Source organism: Stegodyphus dumicola, chromosome 9, assembly GCF_044657685.1.
Source record: "Stegodyphus dumicola isolate Sdum_Otavi_A_Nest chromosome 9, ASM4465768v1".
NCBI classification, from domain to species: Eukaryota; Metazoa; Arthropoda; class Arachnida; order Araneae; family Eresidae; genus Stegodyphus; species Stegodyphus dumicola.
This window is the reverse complement of record NC_140776.1, coordinates 53,121,940-53,148,376: the sequence shown is the minus strand read 5'-3', so window position 1 is coordinate 53,148,376 and position 26,437 is coordinate 53,121,940. Positions and strand designations below refer to the sequence as shown.

The 26,437-nt window shown below is 32.5% G+C and overlaps 1 protein-coding gene across 2 annotated transcripts in view; it reads left to right on the top strand.

Annotated features, from left to right (window-relative positions):
- LOC118197342 (uncharacterized) overlaps nt 1–26,437 on the top strand; it is a 100,583-nt gene that overhangs the window by 50,729 nt on the left and 23,417 nt on the right. For both annotated transcript variants that reach the window (XM_035368842.2, XM_035368841.2), the window contains exons 3-4: nt 2,868–2,978; nt 21,656–21,794. In XM_035368842.2, the coding sequence (XP_035224733.1) occupies nt 2,868–2,978; nt 21,656–21,794 (250 nt within the window). The remainder of the gene's footprint in view (nt 1–2,867; nt 2,979–21,655; nt 21,795–26,437) is intronic.

Here is a 26,437-nt window from a genome sequence, read left to right as displayed (position 1 = left end):
AAAGTAACACCATGGGAAAAAAAAAATAGATGAAAGTGTATATATGAAATGTAAATAAAGTAAATATCATATAGCAAAGTTACTTTTTTCATTTATACGCATGTAATCATTATATAACCAAGAAGAGCTTTTTTGGGGGGTGTAGAGTAGCAGGCCTCCCCGTGGTGCACCCTGGGTAATGCTAAATCTGTTATGGTATTCAGAATCAATTTTAATCATAATCTTCTACTCTATTATGCGCTTCCCGGCAATGCTCGCTTCAGCACTTTTTTCGAAGCTGTTTTCAGTGTGCCCTCTTCGGGCGCACCCACAGAATTCAAATGGTATGTGCTATCTTTACAAAAATTTACCTGTGTACTCCTCTTGGCCTGATTAGACTGCCTAGCATTTTTTTTTTTTTTAAATTTCAACTTTAAAAGGCAATGTGCCAGAAAGGTTAAATGTTATATCTGTTATACTTTCAATTGGAAATTGAGAAACAAGGTACTGTGCTTACTGATTGCATTATTTCTGCTGCATTTGCATCTTATTTGCACCAGACAGTCACAGTTTTGCATTTTGTAGCTCTCCTACCCTCTAAAAAGTAACAAAACAAACAAACAAACAAACAAAAATGCAGATGAGAATTTCTATACCATATAATGAGTAAATATTGGTTTAGACCAGTGGTTCTGAACCTTTTTTGCTCCATGCTCCTTTTTACAATGCTAGAAGATCATTCTCCCCCTCCTTTCCAAAGACTGAATGTATGTATACATGTATTTAGATGATTTTTTTTAATGTATTTTAAATTGAAGAGCAAAGAGCACAGAAAATGTTGATAAATACCAAACTTGAATAAAAGTAGTTTTTTTGTATTCATAACCTAAAGTTAAATACTTTACAGCTAAATACGAGTAAGAGGCTGAGTGCATGTCCCCCGCTGGCTGCCGTACGTTTAAATGTTATAAGCATAAGAAAGAAATCAAAATATTAATTTATCTGTATTTGTTTGTTTGCAAGAATTAATGTTGAGTATTTCAACAATCTGTGAAGAGAATACATTTCAAAACTTTCAGCTTCAAAATTAAACAGCAGATTTAATAAGATTTTAGGCACCTTGTATCGATTGCAATGATTTTATATGCCTATAGTTCTCGTGCAAGAAAATGCATGTACAGTCAATTCAGTATATCAGTATAGTGTTAATATGTATATGTACATACTGCTGTTATTAAATTGACTGTTTATTTTATTTTTTCAGTCAGTTTTTATATTTATAAGGTGTAGAATAAAAATTTTTGTGTACAGATGTGGCATCAAAAATTTTCATTAATATTTTTTAAAAGGTTTGAATTATATAGTTGTGGACATTTTATCTCCTCAGAATATGGAAGAAAGTTATGTGGAGCTTTTGCATTATTTACAGAATGCACTATATTTTAAACATCAGATTTTAAAGGTTTTTTTTTTCTCTTTCACCAAAAGCTGATTACATTTAAGGTTTGTGTTTTGTTCACTGGTCATCAAAATTAAAGGATAATGACAGAAATAAAATGTAACAGATACTTAATGAAGAATTATTAATAGAATTTTGTACAAAAGCATTAGTTAAGATAATTAGAATGTTTGGCAGTTGATTATTTGCAAAATTTGGAAATTAAAATCAAATTTATTGAAATTGGAAGGTGATGGAATAATTAAATCATTTCTTGTAGAAAGAAAATTTCTTTACTATGGTGTATGGTCACCTTAGATCAGAGCTTCTCAACCCTATGCCTGCAGGAACTATGGCGCCCGCCAATTGTTTAACACCTGCCTACCACTGTGTGATCACAATAACAATGTTTTAGTTTTCAATAAAATTCTGTGTGAAAATTTTCTGATTTTTAATGAAAGACGAATTGCATCCAACACAGTTTACCAGTACAAAGCGAAATGCGACGGATGTCTTTTTTATGTGCATATATTATTAACTGTATCCAACTATAAATTCACCTTGAAAAAGTAAATTGTCCAACAGATAGTGTAAAATGTGCTCTTAGGGACAAAAAGGTTGGGGATCCCAGCCTTAGACAGATTTGAGTACCTCACATCTTGATTTCATAGACTTTGCCAAAGTGTTGATCAAAAGCGCACTTTTAGAAGAAGTTCCTCGACTCCTTTTTAGAAGCTCCTTAGACCTCCACGAGCTTTAGTTCCAATTAGACACACTGAAATATGATGATGTAAAGCAGCTCCCACATGCTCTGTCGAGTTCACATAGGGTGAGTAAAGTGGCCAATCCATTCGAGTTATATCTTCTGTTTGGAAGTATTCTGACGCTACATATGCTTGATGAGGCCGAGCATTGTCATCCAGAACTGGGTAAAAACTCTGGGCCAACAGCATCAGCAAACAGTTTAAACTTGGGGTTCCAATACCTCATGCACATACCTCCGAGTAGTAGCAAGAACCTCCTTAAAGGTATGCAGCTCGGTGCTGCCATTTGTTATGATTCCTTCACAAACCATTAAACAGTAGTGGAAATGGGTATTTCACTGACAAGGGAAGACAAGTTGCTTGTTCTTTTTTGTCTCCAGATCAAATCACATCTAGAATCACTCTTCACCAAATTTCCATATTACAGCACTAATGTTGCTGCGGAAGTGCAATTTTGTGATCAGTTGTATTTAAGTAATATTAAATAATTGCAGCATTGGTTGCAACATTAACTTAGTGAACATAATTTTTCTTATTATCCTTTAATTTTGATGACCAGTGTGTTTTATAAATTAATATACTTTGCTTTATATATATATATATATATATAAATGTAAGTTTCTGAGTTTTAAATTTGTTGATATTGTATATTTATTATGTTAATGTTTTAGTAAATATATTTGCAGATAGGAGAATTTGGTAAGGAATGTGCAGCCAAATGGAATGCAATGAATGAAGAGCAAAAAGAACCTTTTTTAGATTCAGCTGCAAGGGACAGAGAGCGATATAAACGAGAAGTAAGTTGAATGTAGTAATGTGTCTGATCTATTAATTTAATTTTAAGCTCTTAAAATTTATATTTCTAAAGAAAGAATGTTTTCCTATACTAGTATGTTTTATGTGAAGAGTGATCCATGCAATTTAGCAGAAAGCTATCAGTGATGAATAAAAAACAGTAAATGTATGGTTAATGTAAATAAACTATGTAAAAATTCCCTGACACTAACAAACCAAGGCATATGTGCAGATTAGTGCATTTTTATGTGTCCAGAGAGTGTTCACTGCTCAACAATATCAGTGTTAAACTGTTCGAGTAAAATAATTAATTTGTGAGTTAATCCTAAAAGAATAGTTAAATATTGCTACTAAACTGTTTATGCATTCTGACATTGGTTTTTTTACAATTCTTATAAGATTACTTTTGTGATTAATTCTTAATGAAATTTTCTTGCGAGTTGATGAATGTTGTAAAAATGAATTCTTGTAACTTTGCTGACTTAATATCAGAAACATTAGTTGTAGTTTGCAAGTTCATGTGAGGCCCCATGTGCAAAATCCACATTTTTACTTCCTTGTACAAAGTAAAGGAAGTATTGTAATAACAATAAATTCTGGGTACTATATTTCAATGAAAATATCCATTTTGACCGATAGTGAATGAAATTTAACGATGTTTTTGTATGACATCTGTATGTAAGGACAGAATGAAGGACTTTTCCCCCAAAACTTATTTAAAATGGATTCAGAAGAGAATTTTTTCATGGCATCTGTTCATACAAAGTTGTTTAAATGTGGCTAAGCTTAATCTTTTTTACTACAGCAGCCATATTTGCTTACATTTGAAACTTAGCAGAACAGAGAATTAAGTCTTTGTGCACCGAAAATCTGCCTTCTTCACTGCTGGCCAAATTGTTTGGTGGTTTTTTTTTTTTGTTTTTTTTGTTTTTTTTTTTTTTTTTGTGTGTGTGTGTGTGTGTGTGTGTTAAAAAAATAACTTTAATTGGAGGGGGGGGAAAAATTGTGTTAACTGTATTTCTGTATTTAGTGTTTTATGTTTTTCTATATCTTTCAACTTTTAATGAAGATATTTTTGCATAGACACCAACTACGGAAATTCATGAAAAACTACAAGCAACAAAAAGTATGGGAAAAACTATGGATTTTTCAGATACAGAGTAGTAGAACCAGTACGCAAAATGGAACCAACTAATTCATCCGATGATTGGCTGAATATTCCTGTCATCATCTATCAGGTGTTGAGCGCTTTGCTGGTTTTGAAGAATAGGCAATTGTAGATCAGTAACTCCAACCGTTAATGACTTGTCAATAGTTTCCCTGCAATGTCACAAGTGTCTAGCCCCTCAGATGCTAGTTTCCTCCTGGTTCCTCTCTGAATGTCTGCGCATATCGTTATTTCCCTAAAGGCGCCCCGTATTTACTGTTATTTACTGTGCTCTTTGTACTGCTTTGGTAGCCTGTCATTGCTGATACAGTTCTCTTTTTTATTGCTTTAATTATTATATCTTCTGCACAAAATCAAGAAAAACTACCCATTTCAGGGTTAAGTACTTCTGTTTCCTCAGAAGGAATTTTTGATTTTGAATCGAATCAAAATCAGGAAGGAGTAATCATGTGCCATAATTCCAATCTGGTATGTGTGATACTTCTGATTGAGTGATATGGTTGACTGTGCAAATAATTTTAGAAAAGCTGAGAGTGATTTTGTTTGCCGTGATTGTTTAAAACTTTCAACTAGAGATACAATTTGAAACTCCATGCATATAAATTTCATTACAATAATACTATATTAATTCAGTCTCTGAAAACTCAATTAATTAATTGAGTCTCTGAAAACTCAATGTAGTATTATTCTAATAGAATGGTTGATGTGCAAATGATTTTAGTGTGACTGAGAGTAATTTTGTATGCTCTGATTGCTTAAAACGTACAAAAATAAATGCCGTTTGAAATGCCATGCCAATACATTACACTCTAATGATACTACATTAATGATTCTGTAAAAAGTGGTCGATCACCAAGCTAGAAATGTGAGGACTGCCATCTGAAATTTAGTGACCTAAAAATTTGAAATATCAAAATAAAATTCATACTTCTAACAGGTAATTATGTGTATCCTGAATGTTATGCTAATTTTGAAAAGCGAGAAATAATATTTCATTTCAATAATGTTCATGATGTTGATTTGAATCATACTAAGCTAGAATTTAATTCATTTAATGATTTTTTGGCATGGAAGGTAGAAATTGAAAATAATACGAAGTCAAAATTTTGTATGAAGTAAGCATATTTAATATACATGGTGTAATACCACTGTTCAGGAAATTCTATATCAGAAAGTAAAGGTTTGTGTTACTTAAAAATGCTCGGTAGCAATAAAATAAATGCATATTGCCCAGCTGCATTAAAAGTAACGGAAACATACAGGTGGCAAATGTGTAGTGGCATACCCAAAAATACATATTGGGCATCGGATAGATTTAGGTCACTTATTTTTTAACAACAGATGAAATAAAAAATATTGCAGCAAAGATAGCAGCAAAAATTTCTCTGGATAATATTTTAGATTAAATTAGAAATTCTCTATCAGATGCTGGGCTTGAGAGGGTTCATTTACTTACCAAAAAATCCGATGTGTACATCACATGACTTCCTTGTACGAAATATTAAATTATATGCCTTTTTTCTTGCATTTTGTTTAAACTTATTGGATTGAATTAAAACTACTTCAATGGCAGCGCATAAACCACAATAGAATAAATTCATTCTTTAAAATTCACTCTATTTGTTTACCATAGCAACACTCTGGAGCTAGGTGCACTTAACAGTATTATATTTCGTTCATATTATAACTCAGAATGCACAAAATTTATATCATTTAAAGAATTATCCAATTGTTGCCACATATTCTATTAAAATACTATAATAAAGCTAGAACGATGTATAAAAGAAATTAAGCAAACAAAACAAAAAAGAAACAATTTCTCACAGACGATTGAGTACTTTTCATTCAATTAATTTAGTTCTCACTTCCCGACAAGGCAAAAATACATAAAAACTCAAAATATCTGCATTAAAATTATTTCCTCGAAAAAATTCCAGAAAGGATTAAGCATGATTTAATTCGCAATAATAAATGAAGGCATTATTTTTGTTGTTACGAAGCTATATTTCTCTAGATTGGCAACAAATCCACTGCTCTGCTGTTTCAAATGTAAACAAGTAATGCCTGCCATCAAAAAAATTATTAGGCTTAGTGGCACTTAAACAACTTTAAAATTGTTGATAATTGTAAAAATATTGCATACAGATTTACTAAAGGCATAAAAACCTTAACCGGAAGATAAGAACAACATAATTCAATCATTTTTAAAGCAAAAAGTGTACAATTTACAAACATATAAGAGTAAAGAAACTGAGATCACTGATATGTGTAACAGAATGGATATATATATAAATATATTTATATAGGTTTGGCGCGGCCGATTGCAACCAAAATACGAGGTGCACATCTACATGTTATAGTAGTCCTATATACAAACTTTCAATGTTCTGAGGGCTACTCATTTTAGAGTTATACGAGATACGTCCGTACATACGTTCGTACAGACGCAACGAAAAATTCTCTTCAGAATTCATTTTAAAGCAGTTTTATAATTTTTTGGAGGAAAAGAGTTTTTTATTCTGTCCTTACGTACAGATATCACGCAAAAACATCGTTAAATTGCATTCGAAAGCAGTCAAAATGGATATTTTCTTTGAAATATGCTGCCTGAAACTTTTCACGATTACAATACTTCCTTTTTACTTTGTACAAGGAAGTAAAAAGATTTACATAACATTGAAAAATCTTTCAATTTGTCTTTTAATTCTGTTAGACATGAAAATGATTGGGTTTGTGTAGATACGTGGGTACCTGAAATACAAAATTCTGAACATCCATGCATTTCATTTTATAAAACCCAGGGATCAACATAGCATGAATGAATATTGTATGCTATGTTGATCCGTGAGTTTTCTGGCATTTTTAGAAATGAATATTGTACACTGTATTGTAAATCTGGGCTCTTTTAGAAAAAGGAAATGATTTTGTTTTGATAATGATGCCAGAAGCACAAGGAGAGATACTAAAAATATTTAGTTCTGACTTTTATATGTGTTGATGGTACACATAAGGTGAATGCATACGGATTTGAACTCATAACTTTACTTACAATAGATGATTGCTCCAAGGATTTTAAATTTCTAATTGATGTGATCAGCCAGTGCTATCATTTTTTTTTTTTTCATGTATTAAAGAAAATGTTGGGCAAATACAACCATCAAATATTTATGTCTGATATGGCTGAATCTTTTTTTAATGCTTGGAAGTCTGAAATGGGTTTACTACAGAAATGTCTTTTTTGTGCATGTCATATTGATAGAGCCTGGAGAAACTATTTTTACAAAACTCAATGATGTTGGAAAACAGGCAAAAACATATAAAATTAGATCTCTCTTAGATGAACAAGACATTCATGCTTTTCATACACTGACAGAAGCAGCAATAAAATTACTTAAAGAAGATCCTGACACTATTGAATTTGCAAATTACTTTGAAACATTATTTACAAAATACATCCAGCTGGACATACTGTTATAGACTTCACAGTGGTGTTAACACAAACATGCACATCGAACGAATGCGTCGAACATTAAAATATATTTATCTTCATAGAAAAAATTTTAAGAGATTGGATAAGGCTATAATACATGGTATTAAGAGATTTGTAAGCGATAAAATGATTAATCGCTTAATTACAGCAAATAAAAGTAAATTAACAAGTAAGATTTGGGATTTAAGAATCAGACATAAAACAAATGAAACACTATCTTGATAAGTAATAGAGAATGAGAATGGGTGGTTTGTTTCATCAACACATAATACAGGAATATACACTATACATGAAAGTAACAAAACTTATACATGTCACATACAGTGCACTGAGTGTAACATATGCATTCATTGATATATAGGCAGCTGTATTGATTCATCAATTTGTAGAGACATTAGGCATTTTTTTGGAAGCAGGCAAGATGAAAAATATGCAACGCCTTTGCCGGGAATCAAACCGTGGACCGCTGGATATGCATCATACCACGAAGGCATGCCAAGAAGGTGGGAGAAATACTTTATATACTCACCCTTTTAAAGGGTGACTGGGGTTTTTAAGGGAGCCAATCATTAAATCCTGGGTGGGGAGAACAATCATCTAACACCCCTTTTAGTCCCGGCGTCACTGTAGAGACCTTAGAATTTTACATTGGAGGCAAGAGAGATTAAAGAATTAGCAACACCTTCGCCAGGACTTGAACTGCGGACCTCTGGAATATGCGCCCAGTGTGCAGATCACCACACCAAGAAGGCGGGAGAAATGCCTTATAAGTTAGGTGGAGTATGTGCAAACATACACATTACTTATATCAGCACACTAGAAATACTGCTACTTATACTACAACTGCAATACATAATGAATCTCCACTTATTATAGATGATAAAAATGAATTAAGTAGCCTCCCCCCAAAAAAAATTACAGACCCTCTCACTAGAACACAGAAAGAATGAACTAAAACAAACATGTTTAGAATTAGTAGATTCTGACAAACAATGTGATATGTTAACCATGATTCTAAAATCAGCACCACTACAACTAGAAGCTGTTGCTATGTTAAATGCACAAGAAATACATTTTCCAACTGGTAATAAAGATATTCCACCTAATAAAAATATAATACCCAAAAGATTCTCAAATACAAAATGAAAAGGAAACCGACAAAAACTTCTACAGTAACTTCACAGAGTGAAGACAATAATACAATTCTAAAAATTATTTTAGATGACAAAAATTTTATACATAATTCCACTGAAGAAACTTAACACATCTAGTGAAAAATATATATTTTAACAATACTCATTAGTACCTATTCACAATTTCTTATGTCCATTTTTATCATCTAAAACATCTTTCAACTGCCTGTAAGTGTTATATAATACTCTCTCTCTCAATTCTTCAGAACTTCTCTTTAATATTAAGATAATTCCATCTCTGATCCTTAAAATGATCAGGAACAGATGCAGGTCAGAACAGGTTCTTGAACCTGTATCTCAGGTGCTCACAATAGGCTGATGTATTCTGTGATTAATGATTAAGTCTATTTTTGTTCATCCTCCTTGCATTACTGTCTCTCTTGTCCCCTCCAAGTCCAACAGTATCAAATGTTGTCCATACAATCAATCATTGACTTTTATACTGTTCAGTCAATAGATTATTACCAATAGTTTTAATGTAGATAAATATATTTTGGTGAAACTTAGTCAATCCCAAATTTGAACAGAAAGCAATGTTTTCTACTATTTTATACTTGCTATTTAATACTTGTCAAGTTTTTTATTTTCTAATTATTCAACCCCATGTACATTCACATGTTGTGCACTGGCCATTTTATTATGTGTAGAATTGTATAAAACTTACTGAACATTGTAACAATCTCATCATAGTTTCAAAATCACATCACAGTTTTGTGAATTGCCACATGCTGATATATTTTTATTTTGTGTTTTTAATTATTGATAACATTTTAATAGAAACCTTAAGTTTTTTTACATACTAACTAGCTTTACATACCATGTGTGTACCTTTAATAAGGCTTATTTGTACATTATGTAAACTTGTATTTTATGCCAATCAATCCCCCTCCCTGTGCGTGTTGACGTCAGCATTTATCCGTGTTCTTTACATTTTACGGGAATAATTCATAAGTTTGTCTTATATCTGAGGTATGAAGGAATATGAGAAGCACACATCTTCCCCCTTCGGGGCCGAATTTTGAAAACGTTTGAAAGTGGTTTTTAGGTATTCATATTCCATACATTTTAAAGCAAGAATCTTATGTACATCTGTTTCTTCCTTATATGAAAAAAATAATAAATAAATAAAAAATAAAAACAAGTTTTACCTGCCAAATCTGATAAAATCACTTTTTAAATGACACCTTCAGTACAAAAGGAATAAGCTCCTAAGTTTTGAAATCTGTAGCTTTGCAATGATCTGTAGATGAATAAATGAATAAATCAGAAATTCTTTCTTTATGTATAGATTTATAGTAAAACATCTGAACAAATAAATATGTATCCAAATTAAAAAGAAAACTATTGCAGAAAAACTAATAAAGAAATTAATTTACACTCAGCATTGCACACCAAGTTGTAACATAATAGTATAACGTTTTAAAAAAATCGACTTTGAGCACGCCGAGCTCCGTGGGGTAAACACGCTGTACGTGAATCTGCGCAAATGATCACAGAGAAATCGGGAGGAAACTAGCATCTGAGGGGCTAGACGCTTGTTGTAACGTCTGTCTCCGGGTTCGTTGCTGCCCGTGTATTTAGCCTGCCCTTTGCTTGTAGGCAACAATTATTATTGGTCATAATAACTACAACTACTTCTACTAGGTAATAACTACTACTTTCACTTAACCTATAGTTTCAGTTTAGTTTTCGAAGTGTTATCATGGCTGAAATCAGTAAGGAGTTAGTGAGCGCTACAAAGAGTAATAAAGATGTAATATATGAAAAAAATTGAATCTTGCTTTTTTTTTATTATTATTATTATAAAAAAAGAACTTTGCAAGCAACTACAGGCCCCATTGTTTAGATAACGGCGAGAGAGCTTAGCATGTGTCTTATGAACTGATATTCAGGTGGAAGTTTTTTGTTAATAATTCTACCTCGAACGAAGAAGCCAAAATTATCAAAGCAGAAATTTAAAGATTCATATTCTTCAGAATTTCCATGCATTAAAACATTCGAAATTTATGTGAAATACGCACACTGCAGCGTATGCAACAAAGACTTCTCATTTGCACATGGCAGAAAAGATGACTGTGAATGGCATGTTTTTTCTCAAAAGCATATAGAACTTGGCACTGTAAAATCTAATGAAATAACAAATTTCTTATTAAAAGACTACGATAATGATCCTATAAAAGCCGAATACCATTTTGTTCGATTTTTAGTTGAACATAATGTACCGCTTTCTATTTCGGATTATTCCAAAGAGCTTTTCAAAGCAATGTTTCTGGATTCTACCATAGCAAAAAAATTTAGCTGTGGTCATACCAAAACTGCTGCTATTGTGAAAGCGCTTGCAGAAAGTACTGTTGCCGATATTATAAAATCAGTGTGCAATACATCATTTTCTCTGAGTACTGATGGAGGTAATGATAACAAACTGTACCCATTGATTATAACATATTACAGTAAAGAAAAGGAAGTGATAATTACGTCATTGATTTCTTTTTTAGAATGCATTAATAATACTGGAGAAGGTATTTTTAATAGTATAAATGAAAACTTTAAAAAGCAAAGGTTCAAGATGAAAAAAATTGCTTATCAATTTCTTCAGATAATGCTAGTACCGTAATTTCGCATGTATAGTCCGCATCATCGTATAATCCGCAGACACGATTTTATACAAAAAAGATTTCAAAAATCGTCAGATAGTCCGCGGACTATACGTCCGAAATTACGTTTTTTAATACCGCAATATTAATTCTTTTAGAAACAAAGAACTAAGTATAAATAGAAAAAAGTACTTAACTAATATACCTTCAGAAATAAAATGCTGAATACAAATAAAAAACAGTGCTTACTAATTAATCATATATTAATTAATGACACATTCTACTACATTCATGAAAACCTTCAAAGTCTGATTCATCGGTATCAGAATTAAACAGTTCTAATATATTTTCGGGAAGAGTGTCCGAAAGTTCATTTTCAGCATCACTGTCTTCACTGTCAGTGATTTTCTCGATTTCACTAACAATCCTGGCTTTTATAAATCCCGATCGGATGGTTGACACTTTAACACTTTTCCAGGATTTATCGACCCATTCGGCAACTTCAGTGTATGAAGCACGTCTCATATTTCCTCCTTTTGTGAAAGTATGTAAACCTTCTGACAACCAGATCTCCCAGCGAGCACGTACATGGGACTTGAAACTTTCGTTCACGCTAATATCCAGAGGTTGCAGACACCTCCTGGAATAACGCTAAGTTCAGCACTGATTTTTTTTTTATTTTTTTTTATTTTTTTTTTAGCTTTTACCTTTACACTGTCTTACTGTCTTTTATGTGTGCCCTCATGGAATCCATAATTAGTACTCCTTTGGAATTGAAAAAGGCACCTTCTCTCTTTTTTCCAAACTTCTTGAAACCAATCGAGCATAATGTCCTCGTTGCACAAACCCTTTTCATTGCACCGTATTGCGACGCTTCGAGGAAAATTTTCCTTGGGATTTGTTTTTCTCTTAAAGATTAAGAGCGGCTTCAACTGTGCCGTCAGCGCAGCAGGTGAGCATCACTGTGAATTGGGTCTTTTCTTGACCAGTTGTTATTGATATTGTTTTCACTCCACAAGTATCGACGGTGTGATTCGGTGGGCAATCAAATGTTAATGGAACTTTGTCCATATTTATAATATTTTTTAGGGAATATTATCCTTCTGCAATAACTTTCCTTGTAAACTGAAGGAAAGAAGCTTTTTTTTTTCATCTGCGTAGTCCGGAACAGCCTGACACATTGTCGTCGTTCTGCGAATTCTCAAGTTTTTACGACGCATGAAGCGGTAAACCTAATTTATTCCTCCCTTGAAATCCTTTATCTGCATCACTTCTGCCATGGACTTCGCTCAGAGACGGATTTTAACTGTTGAAATGGAGCATCCGGCATTTCTTTGGTCGAGAACCCATCTCTGTAAATTTTCCTCTAAAGCTGTCCATTTTACTTTCCATGCCGATTGGATCGCTTTCTTCCCATGCCTTTTAACACATCCTTTTGTTTGTGCCAATTTCTCACCGCTTTCTCGTCCACTTCAAAATAACGGCCCGCTTCTCTATTTTCAGCTTTCTCAACTCCTTCGACCCCACTCGCTTGGTGTTGCCAAACCACACTCACTATAAGTAAACAAATCACGCTTTTTTTCGTACTCCAGGTACTTGCTAGTAAGGCTTCTAAAAACCGAGCTGACGCATCAACTACTTTTCCCCCTCCCGGCAGTTGCGCTAAAGTAGTGCGAACGATACAAGACTCTGGTTGCGCTGAGTGAGTGCTCATATCACTTGATGCGCCAGCCTGGATTTTAGAAGCTCTACTTGCTAGTACTCATTCGTTCTGCACTATGCTCTATGGTTTACTATCGATACGATACATACGAATGTTTTCTTGGTATCTCGCACCATTTTTTTATTTGATCATCGGCAGTTCACAACAGCGTATTTTTTTAATTTCAATGATATTAACCGTGAACAAACAGCGTATTATCCGCACTGGTGGATAGTCCGCAGCTTCAAAAATTCGCATTTTAAACACAGATAGTCAGCGTAGTAGTAGTAAAAAACAGATAGTCCGCGGAGTATACGTGCGAAATTACGGTCATATGATTGGAAAGTTTACAGGTGTAACATCGTTTATCAAAATGTATCAACCAGGTATAATCATCCGAGGTTGTCCATGCCACCTCTTGCATATAGCTGCAAAAAAAGGCAACTGAAAAATTCATTGGCTTAGAAATTGGAATGTTGTTAATAGATACCGTAATTTCTGGAAGAAAGGCCGCATCAGCGTAAACGCCGCACTCGAGAAAAATGGCGGAAAAAAATTAAAATTACACAGAAACGCCGCATCAGCATAAACGCCGCAATAGATTAAATTGCGCATGACATCGGCGTGGGCCGTATAGATGCAAAAACTCAACCTAAGTCCTGATGTATGACATACCAGTTAAGAAAAATGCATGAAATGAAACCATAACTCAAAAATAAATTAAAGGTAAGAAATGTATAGCTTCTGTGCCGTTTAGAGACATTTTCAAAAATTTTCCGCTCCCTAATTAAAAGCTATCCAACAAGTACTTGTACCCTAACTGATGGGATCTGTATTTGGCAGAATGCTAAGAAAAATCCATTCATGCTGAAGGGGAAATACATCAGGTTAGTTATTGGGAGGCAGGTGGAGTCGTGTCCGCCTTTGAAAAAAATTGCAGAAAAGGCAGGGGTAGAAAGAGGATGGGTCCTGGAAGATTCAGCGAATGGCAGAGGAGAGAGACTATTCAAACTGATGAGAATGATGATTTGAAAGGGGGAAGAATGTTATTGTTCTGAAATCTCGTTTAGGGTGAATAAGGCATGTAAGTCCGTTCAAGGGAAAGAACGTAAACAAAATAACGTTCGCAAAAAGCAACCGAGTGGTCTTTTGTGTGGGAACAGCACCAATCTATGCACAATGACAAGGCCATCCAAACTATGTACAATGACCATCATAGGAAATATTTTATTTTTAGTGCACCTAAATGCCACATGGGTAGAAACGTCGCACCCGCTGAAAATTTAAGTTTTAAACATGTAAACGCCACGGCGTTTCTTCCGGAAATTACGGTATATATTTTTATTTGGAGAAAAGTTCAAAACGGAAGCATAGCTTTAAAGTTGCTAAACAAATTTTGGGACAGAATGCAGAATTTCATAAAATTTTGAACTATTGCAGTACGAGATGTTGTACGAGACTGTTAGAATCTATAGCAAGGATTTTGTAACAGTGGGATGCTGTGATTAATTTTTTTGGAGATCAACCAGATAACAGTGAGAATGAAGGAAAGAGATTTCAAAACATTAAAAAAATGTTACAAAACACCTACCACCAAATTGTACTTGTTATTTTTGAAAAGTACTTCGCCTTTGTTTATAACAGTAAATATTAATGTGCAACAAGAAGCTCCTTATATATGTTACCGTGAAAGACCGAAATTGGAGAGTGTCGACTTTCACCGGAGAATGTCAACATTCACCAAATACGTCTTGTGAAAGATCGAATATTGCATTACATTCTTGGTGTATGTCGACAATCACAGATATGCTCTGATGTATGTCGAAAAGAGAGGAGTATATGTACACGCTGTCACTGCAAAAGATAGTGTTTCACAAATAAATGCAGATGTAAAAGCAAGGGCCTCTTGTGCAATAAATAAGATTCGAATCACATAATTTAGTAAGTTTTTAACTTCTACTATTTTCCTTTCTCATTTTGAATGTACTGTGTGTTTTAAGTTCTTATATTCTTAAGTTCTTATTTTAAGTTTCAAAAGCGTTTTTCGCGACTGAATTACGGAGAAGAAAATGTAATATTCCTATATGTTCAACATTAACCATTATCACATGGTGAATGTCGACATTTACCAGTGTAAGTCAGAAATAAGAGTATTTGGAAAATATTTCGGACATACACCAAGTGACTATGTGAATGTTGACATTTACTGGTGAAAGTCGATATTCTCCATATTTCGTTGTTTCACCGTAACATATACATAAATTGAGAAGAGAACTTGTTGAACTTTTAATGAACTTGTTAGATTCATAAAACCATCAGTAATTTCTAAGGAAAGTGAAAATTTTACTCTAACATCTATTCCATTTCAGAAGTAAAGAAAATGAAAATTTAGTGATTGGTGCGGAAAAAAAGAATATATTTAAAAAATGCCAAGTTTAAATGAAAGGGAAGTGAAATCATTTTTCAAGTCTCTGCGAGCTTTTTTAACTGCATGCTCATAGATATAATAGAAAAATTTCCACTAAGTAATCCATTTCTAAAACATGCTGAAGTTGCTGACATCAACTTGTGAACTGAAGTTTAATTTTCATCTGTTCTTGATAAATATTTTTCCATCCATTATTGATGAAAAATATCTTAATCAAGTGTAAATTGAATTTTCCATGTATCAAATAAATGATTTGAAAGAAATTGTAGATTTGCATATTTATAAAGCATGGGGAGAATTTGCCAAATTGAAAAATATGAATGGGTGTATTAAATACAAAGTGTTGTCTACTGTAATTCTTGCTGTCTTAAAAATACCTCATTCAAATGCAGCTTGTGAAAGATTTTTTTTCTGTTGTTAAATCAAATCGGATCGAATTTCAACCAAATTTATGTCCTAAAACTCGCGAAGCAGTTTTGATTGAAAAAAATAAATATGCAGGCAAATTAATAACTGTGTTATAAAAAAACATTTTCAAAATCAGAACTTGCTTGCTAAGCATGCTACATATAAATCTTTGCATTCGTAAATTATAAATACTTGATTAATACGTATATGTATTATTCTTGGTTATTTAAACTTTATTTCCTTGTGGATATCAAATCCATAATAAAGATACAGTACAAAGTCCATAATCTGGATGTCCATTATTCGGAATGATATATAATCCGAACCTCAAAATCACAAACTTTTTTAAAAATATGTATGCTTTATGTGTTTACTGCGTGCTTCCGATACGCATACATTTACGCATGCGCCTTTCAAAGTGAAGCTTTCACTTCCGAAGAAAGTGACAGAGAGATTACTGAAAACGAAAAAATTTCGATTGACAAGTTAGTCGGTATTCACGACGCAGCAATTACAGGTCTTGAACAGTGGAACTTTGTAACCGAACAAGAAATTATGTCTGTTTATAGAATTAAAAAGAAAGTATTAGCACAAAAAACGAAGCAACATAAACAACATACATTGAAAGAAATGTTTAATAAAGTAAACAAATAAATATTAAGCTTTTTTTTTGTGTAAATTTTGATACCCTTAAGATCATAATTGCTCTTTATTTCATAAATTACGGTTTCATATTTTTAATTGTATAATTTCTGCATGCCATCTTACCAGATTTGAATTCATGATCTATAATCTGGAAAAACCCCTAACCCGAAATCACTGAAGTCCCGACGAGTCCGGATTACAAACTTTGTACTGTATATGATTTATAGATTCTAATTTTTTTATAATTAGTAGTGATTTAAAATACTTCCTTTGTTCATATATTAGTAGATTTAATGATATACATGCTTGAGGAGTTAAAATGAAATTTCTAATTAAATGTGCATATAATTTACAAGGCATATTTTTAATTATTCAGTTTTACGTGTATATGAGTTTTAAATGTAATAAAATTGATTACTATTAATGATTAATTAAAAATTAATGAATGGTTAATTACAACATGCGTTACACGCGCGTTTTCAAAGTTGTTAAAATGTTTGCGCGTTGACTACTGACAAGTTTTGTTGCCGGTTGGAGTGAATGTATTTTGAGTTTTTATGTATTTTTGCCTTGCCGGGAAGTGGGAACTGAATTGATTGAATGAGAAATATATACACTGTCTCACAAAAGTGATGGGACACTTGTGCTTTACAAAAGGAAACTGCAATAAAATAAATTTAAAAAACGTAAAATTTTTTGTGGGTGTGTTTCATACTTAAATTTAGTAACAATTATTACATAACATACATTTTCTCAAAATATTAAAATATTAATTTAATAAAAATACAATTGTTTAGAACGGAGCAGAAAATGGCTCACTTAAGTGATGGAACACTACGTACTATGCAACAAAAATCGTCTGAAGTAAGCAATAAAAATATCTTTTGGGGTATTTATTTTTACTCAAAGGCAATTGCCAATAATTTATAAAATCGTCTGCAGTATTTCTCTCCAGTTTGTTTTGGAAATTTGTGTTTTTTAGCTCTGTGCAGCCATGAATGCTAAACGAAAACAAACTTTGCCTGGAATTCGAAAATTAGTTATTAATTTGCATATTGAACGTGGAAAATCTATTAGAGAAACTACTGAAACAGTTAACTTCAGTCATTCAACAGTTTTCAATATCATTAAACGATATAAATAGAATCATATGATTCAGGATAAAAGAAGACCTGGCCGACCATCAAAGCTATCCAATGGAATAAAGCGAATTATCGTTCGAAATATTAAAAAAAAAAAAAAAAAAAAAAAAAAAATCCAAGAATGAGTGATCCTAAAGTTGCTGCTGATTTACAAGTATTATATGGAGTAATTGTTAATCCTGAGACTATTAGAAGAGTAATTCGATCTGCTGGATATCACGGTAGAGCAGCCAGGAAAAAATTCTTTGTAAGTGAAAAGAATAGAAAACTCAGACTGGCTTTCGCAAAATCTAACATAAATAAGAATTCTGATTACTGGAATGAAGTTGTATTTGCTGATGAGAGTAAATTTAATATATTTGGTTCTGACGGTAGAATCTTGGTGTGGAGAAAACCAAGGGAAGAAATATTCGCAAACAAAACTTGGTGCCATCAGTAAAACATGGTGGAGGAGAAGTTCTGGTATGGGGGTGTATGTCGTCCGCTGGAGTTGGTAATCTTGTTTTTATTGACAGTATAATGGATCAGTACAAGTATATTGACATTTTAAATCAAAATTTGAAATCTTCAGCACGAAAATTGAACCTTCATAACGATTTTAAATTCTACCAGGACAATGACCTCAAGCACAGTGCTTTGAACATTAGACTCTGGCTGCTGTATAACTGTCCTGAAATAATAAAAGCACCCCCACAATCTCCACAATTAAATCCCGTAGAGAATATTTGGCAAGAATTGGAATCAAGAATTCTCAAACACACCATTTCTTTAAAACAATAATTAAAATCGGTGCTTCAAGAAGAATGGGGTAAAATCACTCCAGAAATCGCAAAAAAATTAGCCGAATCCATCCCAAGAAGATTAAATCATGTTTTAAAAGTAAAAGGAAATCCAACGAAATATTAAAACCTTTTAAAAAGTAAAATTTTTGGATAAATATTTGATGGAAAAGTAAGTGTCCCATCACTTAAGTGAGCCATTTTCTGATCCGTTCTAAACAATTGTATTTTTATTAAATTAATATTTTAATATTTTGAAAAAATTTGTTATGTAATAATTGTTACTAAATTTAAGTATGAAACACACCCACAAAAAATTTTGCATGTTTTTTAAATTTATTTTGTTGCAGTTTCCTTTTGTAAAGCACAAGTGTCCCATCACTTTTGTGAGACACTGTATCTAATGAAATGCCAAAAAAATGCATATAATTTAATAGGAATAGGTCCAAGGAAGTCATGTGGTTTACACATGAGCTTTTTTAAAGTAGTTTCGAAATAATTTAAAGACATTTCCACATGAAATCCGGTGTGAACTAATATAGCAGGGCTGTGTTCTCAACTCCCATGTCAATGCAGAGTTTTTGTTTTAGTGTTTGTGTTAGTTTTGTTTTCAGCGGCCTAGTTTCTTATGTAGTTTACATTCCAATACCAAATACAATTGACTGCTCATCGACTCTGATGCAAGCATTTCCCTATGGATGATTCAATGGGTCCACACAGTATGTGGTGTTTTATTCCGAATAACGGCTTGCAATGCTCCATACCTGCCAGACATTGATGGACCACCGTCAGTACACACACCGATACACTTTTTCCAATCTTAAATTATTTTCTGTTATAAACTTGTCAAGAATTTCAAATAAGTTTTGAGCCTTCGCGCCTTCACTGATGCTTTGACAAAAAAGGTCTTCGTCAATTATGTTATCATCTAGAAAACATATGTAACAAATAATGTATGCATCTTTATTACCGTCAGTAGCCTTATCAAGTTGTAGACCAAAACTCTTTGCTTTTTCTTTATTAATTGGTCATTGCGATGTCCGTCTGTATGATGTATTCTTCAACTAATAGTGTTATTAGATAAAGGTATCTTTGTAATTAGTTTTCCCACCCATTCTCCTACCATGATATTAACCACATATCAACAGCAGCCGATAAAATAAGTTCATCTGTGATGGTGTGAGATTTCTTGCAGTTTGCTGCCTTGTATGCCACATTGATCTAGCAATCAGTTGCTAGGTGCTGAAGCTTCTTGAGCGAGCATGTTTTTTATTTTGTAAATTTTGCAATTTCCTACTAAAAATGCACGCAATATTTCAACCATGGTAGGGTAAATAAATGGTCTCCAGATGTTTTAGATTACTTGGGAGCATACTCTTGGATGATAGAATTTTCAAACAGAGCATAACCTTGCAGTCTTTCCTCATTATCTATTTCTACTGAAATAAACCCAAAGTCTAAGTAGCTATCATTGTATTTGCGATATTTCCACCTTTTTGCTCTCCAGCAACTTGTTGAGGCTTGATCACTCTGACTTGCACATTTAATAAATATCTTTCTATTTAGTGACTAAATTTTTACGAAAACACGAAACAGCACAATTAAAACAAAGCAACCAAACTGCTCACGTGCATATGTTAAAAGAGATAATTGAAACGTATATCTATTCTGGATTCATAAATCACAACCCTCCGTATCACTACCAAGAACACTTTATTACTGCTTCTATTTAACTTATCAATTTAACTGCATACACTTAACAATAAACTAACTTGGCAATGTGGCCTACGGCAGCTTATATACTACCACTAATGAGTGCTCACAACAACTTCTGTCTATGCGACATGATGGTCAAACGCGGGCTTCTGGAAATCTCTCGCATCGGATAGCAAAGAATTCGCCTCACGAAAGTAACAAGGAGTGCCGTGGTGCACACTTTTGGAGCCCCTGGTTACAGCACTTCAGGCATTTCATCAGCAACTCGAAATACCAACAAGGTATTTCGAGTTAGATGTTAAAGGCAGGAAAGAAAAAAACTCACTCAGCTTTGTAATTCACTTCTCAGCAGTTCTTTTATTTCTGAATTGTGGGTTTTAGTTATTAGAGCTTTATTGATTTTAAACTTTTAATGTCTTAAAAAGTTTAAAAAACCTTTATGTAGGACTATGTAATTTTAAATACACAGCTAGTGTCAAAGCAAATTTTGCATAATGTTTTTTGAAAGGCAGTTTATAGATGTTGCTCCCCAGAAATAAAAGTGGCAAAAATAAAAAATAAAATATCTTAAAATTAAATAAAACTTTGAGTTATTATATATATATAGTAAATGTAATTAAGATTACTCCTAAATGAGCCGAGGGTAGTTCAAATTACTCCTAAATGACTAGTCAATCAGTTTTAATCCTTGCAATAAGATGGATACATTTAAATTCATAGCAGTTGAAATGAAAAAAATTTGCCTTTTCAGAGACATTTTATAATTCATTTCAGTTATTAGGTGGGAAAAAGTGAAGGGAAAAGCTACTGTAAATTGCCATGCTGAGAAACAGTTTATTGTTATAATGTTAAAAGGATTCCAAAGTATTGTTGAAACATGAAATATACTGTTAATTTTGGATATTGGTTTGCATAGTTGTAAAATTTAAGATTTCCATTAGCATAAGTAATAAACTTCAAGCAAAATATAAATTGTAGAATTTGAACATTGTAAATTTATGTCCTTTTTATGAAAGCTGAATTGTTAGCGTAAAGAATATTTTTAAAAGGAAACTGAAATTTTTAAGTTCAGTGCACAGACAGGGACATTTCCTTGCTACTCAGTGAATGTAGCAAACTGTCCACATGAGCAAAAGCCTTTTATCATCTGCAAAAGGTTAATGCTCTTAAAATTGCAAAGACAGTATCTAGCATAGAAGGTACAATATTAATAGGGAAAGAACTTAAAATTTATTATTATTGAAATTATGATTTGTAGCGTACATAGTTAAAGAATTAAATTGCTTTTGGGCTATAGGTCTTGCAAACTTTAAGAATTTCTTCAGGTATAAGCTTTGTATAAATTTTTGAATTTTTAAGAAAATCTGTGATTACATGTACATGTTTAGAATCAAACTTCTGTATCCTTTGATAGATGTCCATATACAAGCCTGCAAGAGATGCTAATAAACCAAAGCGTCCGGGTACAGCTTTCATGATATTCATGGCTGATTTCAGGAAGGAAATGGCAGGGAAAGAACCAGAAGGAGGAGTTGCTGCAATGGCAAAATTGGGTAAGATATACTCATAAATAAACTTTGTGTGTGATAACTTTTAAGTCCTTTTACTTATTAATGCTATTTTCAGGGTTCTTGAAAGTATGTGGAAATTGTTTCTTAGTTCTCAAAACCTTAAGCTTGAATTACATTAAATATTATGCTGCTGTTTGGTTGCTATTAGGGAATGTGTTATTATTCCCTAATAGCAAGTCATGCTTATGAAGGTAGAGCTGTGTGGAATGGAGATCATGTGCCAGATCCAAGGCCAGAATACTTGACTTCCTTGGTCTTATTGGCCCTCGTACACTCGCTTATTATAATAGCTATGGACATTAATGATACCCTTGACAATATTTTTTTTATTTATCTAAAGAGATAAAATGATTTATTGCTCTGCTTTTTGGATGTTCAGAAACAACTGATGCAAAAGTAAAAAATCAAAATTACTTTTGTATAAAATAATTCACATTTTCTTTCTCATTCACTTTCAGTTTTGCCCCCCCCCCCTCATTAGAATTCCTTATCTATATGAATTTGTGCAAAAATAAACCATCAAGTTTTAAATTCACAAAAATTATAAACAGCTTATTTGGTGTCCTAAATTACTGAAATTTAAAATAGAAGTTGTGAAAAACGCCTGTCTAATCACTAGGCAAGTGTTGAGGTTTTCCAGAGCCAGTGAGATTTCAAGAATCTCTGCATCAGTATTCGACATGAAGCGTCCCACAGGAGTGCATTGGGGAAAAAGTTTACTGTTTGCACCAGCCCCCAGTGTTGTCTTGTATTTTAGAGCCATCAGTGTATACTCTAGTCCAGCGGTTCTCATCCTTGTGACTAGCGTGTACCATTTAAACAAAGTTGAAAACATTTAATACCATCACTACAAAGTACTACTACCTTCACCACTCTTGAACATAGCTCAGATCTCATAAATTTACGAATTAAATTCAAAAATTAGTGTTAGAAAAGAAACTCAATCAGGATGTTTGATTTTTGAATTTAATAGTTAAAAATACTTTACTCTTTGCGTACCACCAGTGGTACACGTATTGCCAGTTAAGAACTCGCTGTAGTTCATTCAGGCTCAGGGTGTTGTTCATATAACATATGTAATGTGTGTGATTTTAATATTGCATCAGGAATGTTTGTCTTTCCCAAGTCATATATATGTAGTTGGTATTTGATATCAGTATATTCAAGGGGATTAACCATGACATTGTTACAATTCATTGGTTTGTTTTCATCTATTTCTTGTAATAATTTCTCACAAGCCTCTAGGGAAGACTTTTGGGTCTTCATTCATCCAATGCACTTTTTGTGATGCTTTCATTTTAACGAAAGCTTGTTTTTTTAATTTCAGTGACAATTAGTGGGTTGGAAGCATAGCTGTAATCGAGGGTAGTTTTCACTGCTCCTTGCTGCTTTTGAAGAGTAGCTTTGTCTATTTTTAATAGAGGCCTAAATTTTAACAAGGACAGATTTTTTTTGACAGGGTCAGTATTCAAAACCCTGTCAAAATTTAGAAAGTAAATGTTAACATTACATTTTAGCTCTTTTTATGAATAAAGAAATCATCCTTCATTCGTCAGTTATACAAAAAAAGAACAATGGAGGCTTTGTATTGAATGTTTTATATGTATTCAAAGAAATAAAGCTTTTTGAAAGTGTTAGTGTTTTGAATCCTTTAAGTAACTGAAAATTGCTACCTATTATACCCTGTTAGTACATTATTCTAATTTTCATTGGGTAAAAAAAGTATTGGCAATTGCCTATAATTGATCGTATTAGCTAACAAAAGAAATGCATAACAGTTTTAACTGGACATAACAAACCCAGGAGGCAATGAACACTCAAATCTAATTAAACTTTCGTTTTAATGTGCCTTTTACACAAAATTTACAGCAGAAACATAAATTTGCATGTCAAAAAGTTATTAGCAAAACCATACATCAAAATATGGGAACAAATTCAGAAGTCAAACAACAAAAATCAGCATTATATTTTCAAAATTATGTTTTCAAATACTGTGAAAATTTTGAAAATATAATGCTGATTTTTGTTGTTTGACTTCTGAATTAGTATTTATTCGGCGTGTTATTGTGTCTTAATTATGGGAACAAAATTTAATACTTTATGGTCATACTTTTTGCATTTATAACAGCTTGTAATCTATTTCTCATAGAGAAAACCAAAGTTTTGGTTGTACTATTGGGAATTCTGTGCCGTTCTTACAGGAATATATGCTTAAGTTCATCTTTACGTGAAATTTTATGTTTCCTGACTTCTGGTTTTATTTGTGCCACGAAAAGTTATGACACAATATGTTAATGTACGTATGTGCTGTAATAATCCCATAAATGAAGCACAGGTTACCAACTCCGTTTGACTGCTATACAGCCCCAAACTACAACGCTCCCTCCTCCATTTTTCACAGTGTTAAGTATTGATTTTCCAGTTCGATGTTTGCCTTCCTCCATACATATTGTTGTCCATCACTCCCAAAAATGTTAAACTTTGATTGTTGGAGAAAATAACTGTGTTCAAAAACTCATCTGATAAATTAATATGAGATTTTGCAAAATCTAATCTCTTTCTCTTGTTTATTTCTGAAATGAAAGGTTTCTTTCTAACAGCCCTTCCTTAATAACTTCCTTCATGTAAAACATTCCATATACTGTATAATACTAAAAGTTTTATGCAAAGTATTAGCAGCATCTTTGGCTAATTGGGAAGCATTTATTGTAGGGTTTTTCTTAACATATTTGATAATGTCGTATTTTTCATCGATCCTATCTCATTCAACATTTTTGTAATATTTCTAAAGGCCTGCCCACACAAGCACTGTTGCGACATAGTTGCCACAATTTTTTCCCCCATCAGCGTAAATTTGCATTGTGCAGAGGTTGTAAAACTGAGTTTGCTCATGTTTAACTTTTCCCTTTGATGTGACTGAACAGCCAATAGCTGACTGAATTCTCATCAGATGGCATAATCGGAAAAAAACTTGTTTACACTTTTCAATATGGCGTCAGAACCACATAGTGATGAGTTTTTTCGAAGAGATCGTAACCTTTAAGAGGAATAAAATCATCAACATTTGTTTACAGCATCCTCAATTCTCTCATATAGATTGGAATGAATTTCAAATTCTCATTCTCATTTCGAAGGGAAAAACTATATATTTATAAAGCAATGTTTTGACCAGTATATCCATATGCTTCACCTGTATATAACATTATAAATAATAGGAACTGAAATAAATTACAGTTTCTACGAAATCAAATTTCTGTCTTACAAAATTCTCCTTAATTATTACAAATGCACTTTATTTCATGTGTAACAAGAAGTTCTATAAGTATCCCAATATTAACTTCAACACTATAACAACTTTTAAAATAATGCAGTTAACTGTGAAGAAGTATTCAATAAAATAGTTAAAAAATTTTCAAGGATAGTTACAACTTGAGTTATACGGCACTCATTTAATTGAATATTAATTAAATAACTTTTGTGGTGACTACTTGTTATATTGTTTTTCGCAGAAAGTGGTATCACAGATAGCTGAGTGGTCAGTGTGCTAGACTTGCGAGTTCGAACCTCGCCCGTAACCTTTGTAAACCAGAGTTAGCTTTTCTCATTTAGAAACATGTTTCTTATATTTAATCAAGACTCATTTTATTCTTATTTTATCTATTATTGTTGTTTTCATTTCTTATTTTATCTATGATTATTATTTTCAATTTAGTTTAAAAATATGCATTATGAATAGAAACCATTAACCCATTATGAAATTATATATATGCATCTCTTGTAAAAATTATCTGCTTATTTTTACCTCATTGCATATTTTATTTTCTGCATAATTTTACATAAACTGTCCTAAATTTGAACCTTATTCTAAATTTAAAAATAAATAAAAATAAGGAATAATAAAAAGAAAAACAATAGAAAAAATCTGAAAGCTTTCATAATATAAGAATATAAAATCTGAAAGCTTCCACATTTTATATTACTTTCAAACAGGCAATTCCCCCCCCCCCCCAAATTTGCAGGCGTACGATTCCAAAGCCTTTGAGCTAAAGTCACATTGTGCTAAAAATATTTAGAAACAGCATATCATTAGAAATTTTATTGCCTGAACTTTTTCGTCTAATTTATTTGTGTAATAATATATGCGGAATAATCAAATCGTAGAACACATTACACAAATTCCTTTACATATACTTCCATACCGAACATAAGCATGCAAGCCAAGGGAGAAAGGGGAGAAAAAATTTTATAAAGTTGATTTTATTATATGGTGGAAGGTGTTATAATTCTCTTCATATACTGTATTGTAAATTTTATAAATTTAAATTGTTTACAATTTTATAAATCTTAACAACCAAAACAATTTTATAAATCTTAATTTGAATAAAAAGTGATTCATGCATATAATAACTGTTTAATTTTCCTATCCAAACTGTTAAATTGCTTAATAAACAACATTTCACTATTAAATGAACCGAGTGTAATATTCTTCTCACCAGGCTACAAAACAGAAGATGAAACACTTTTAAACATGCAGCCTTCTATGAGTGTCACGATTTTTTCTCTTCAGTAATTCTATTGGCTAAACGCAGACTTTGCTCACATCCTCGTTTTGGCGACTTTTCGCC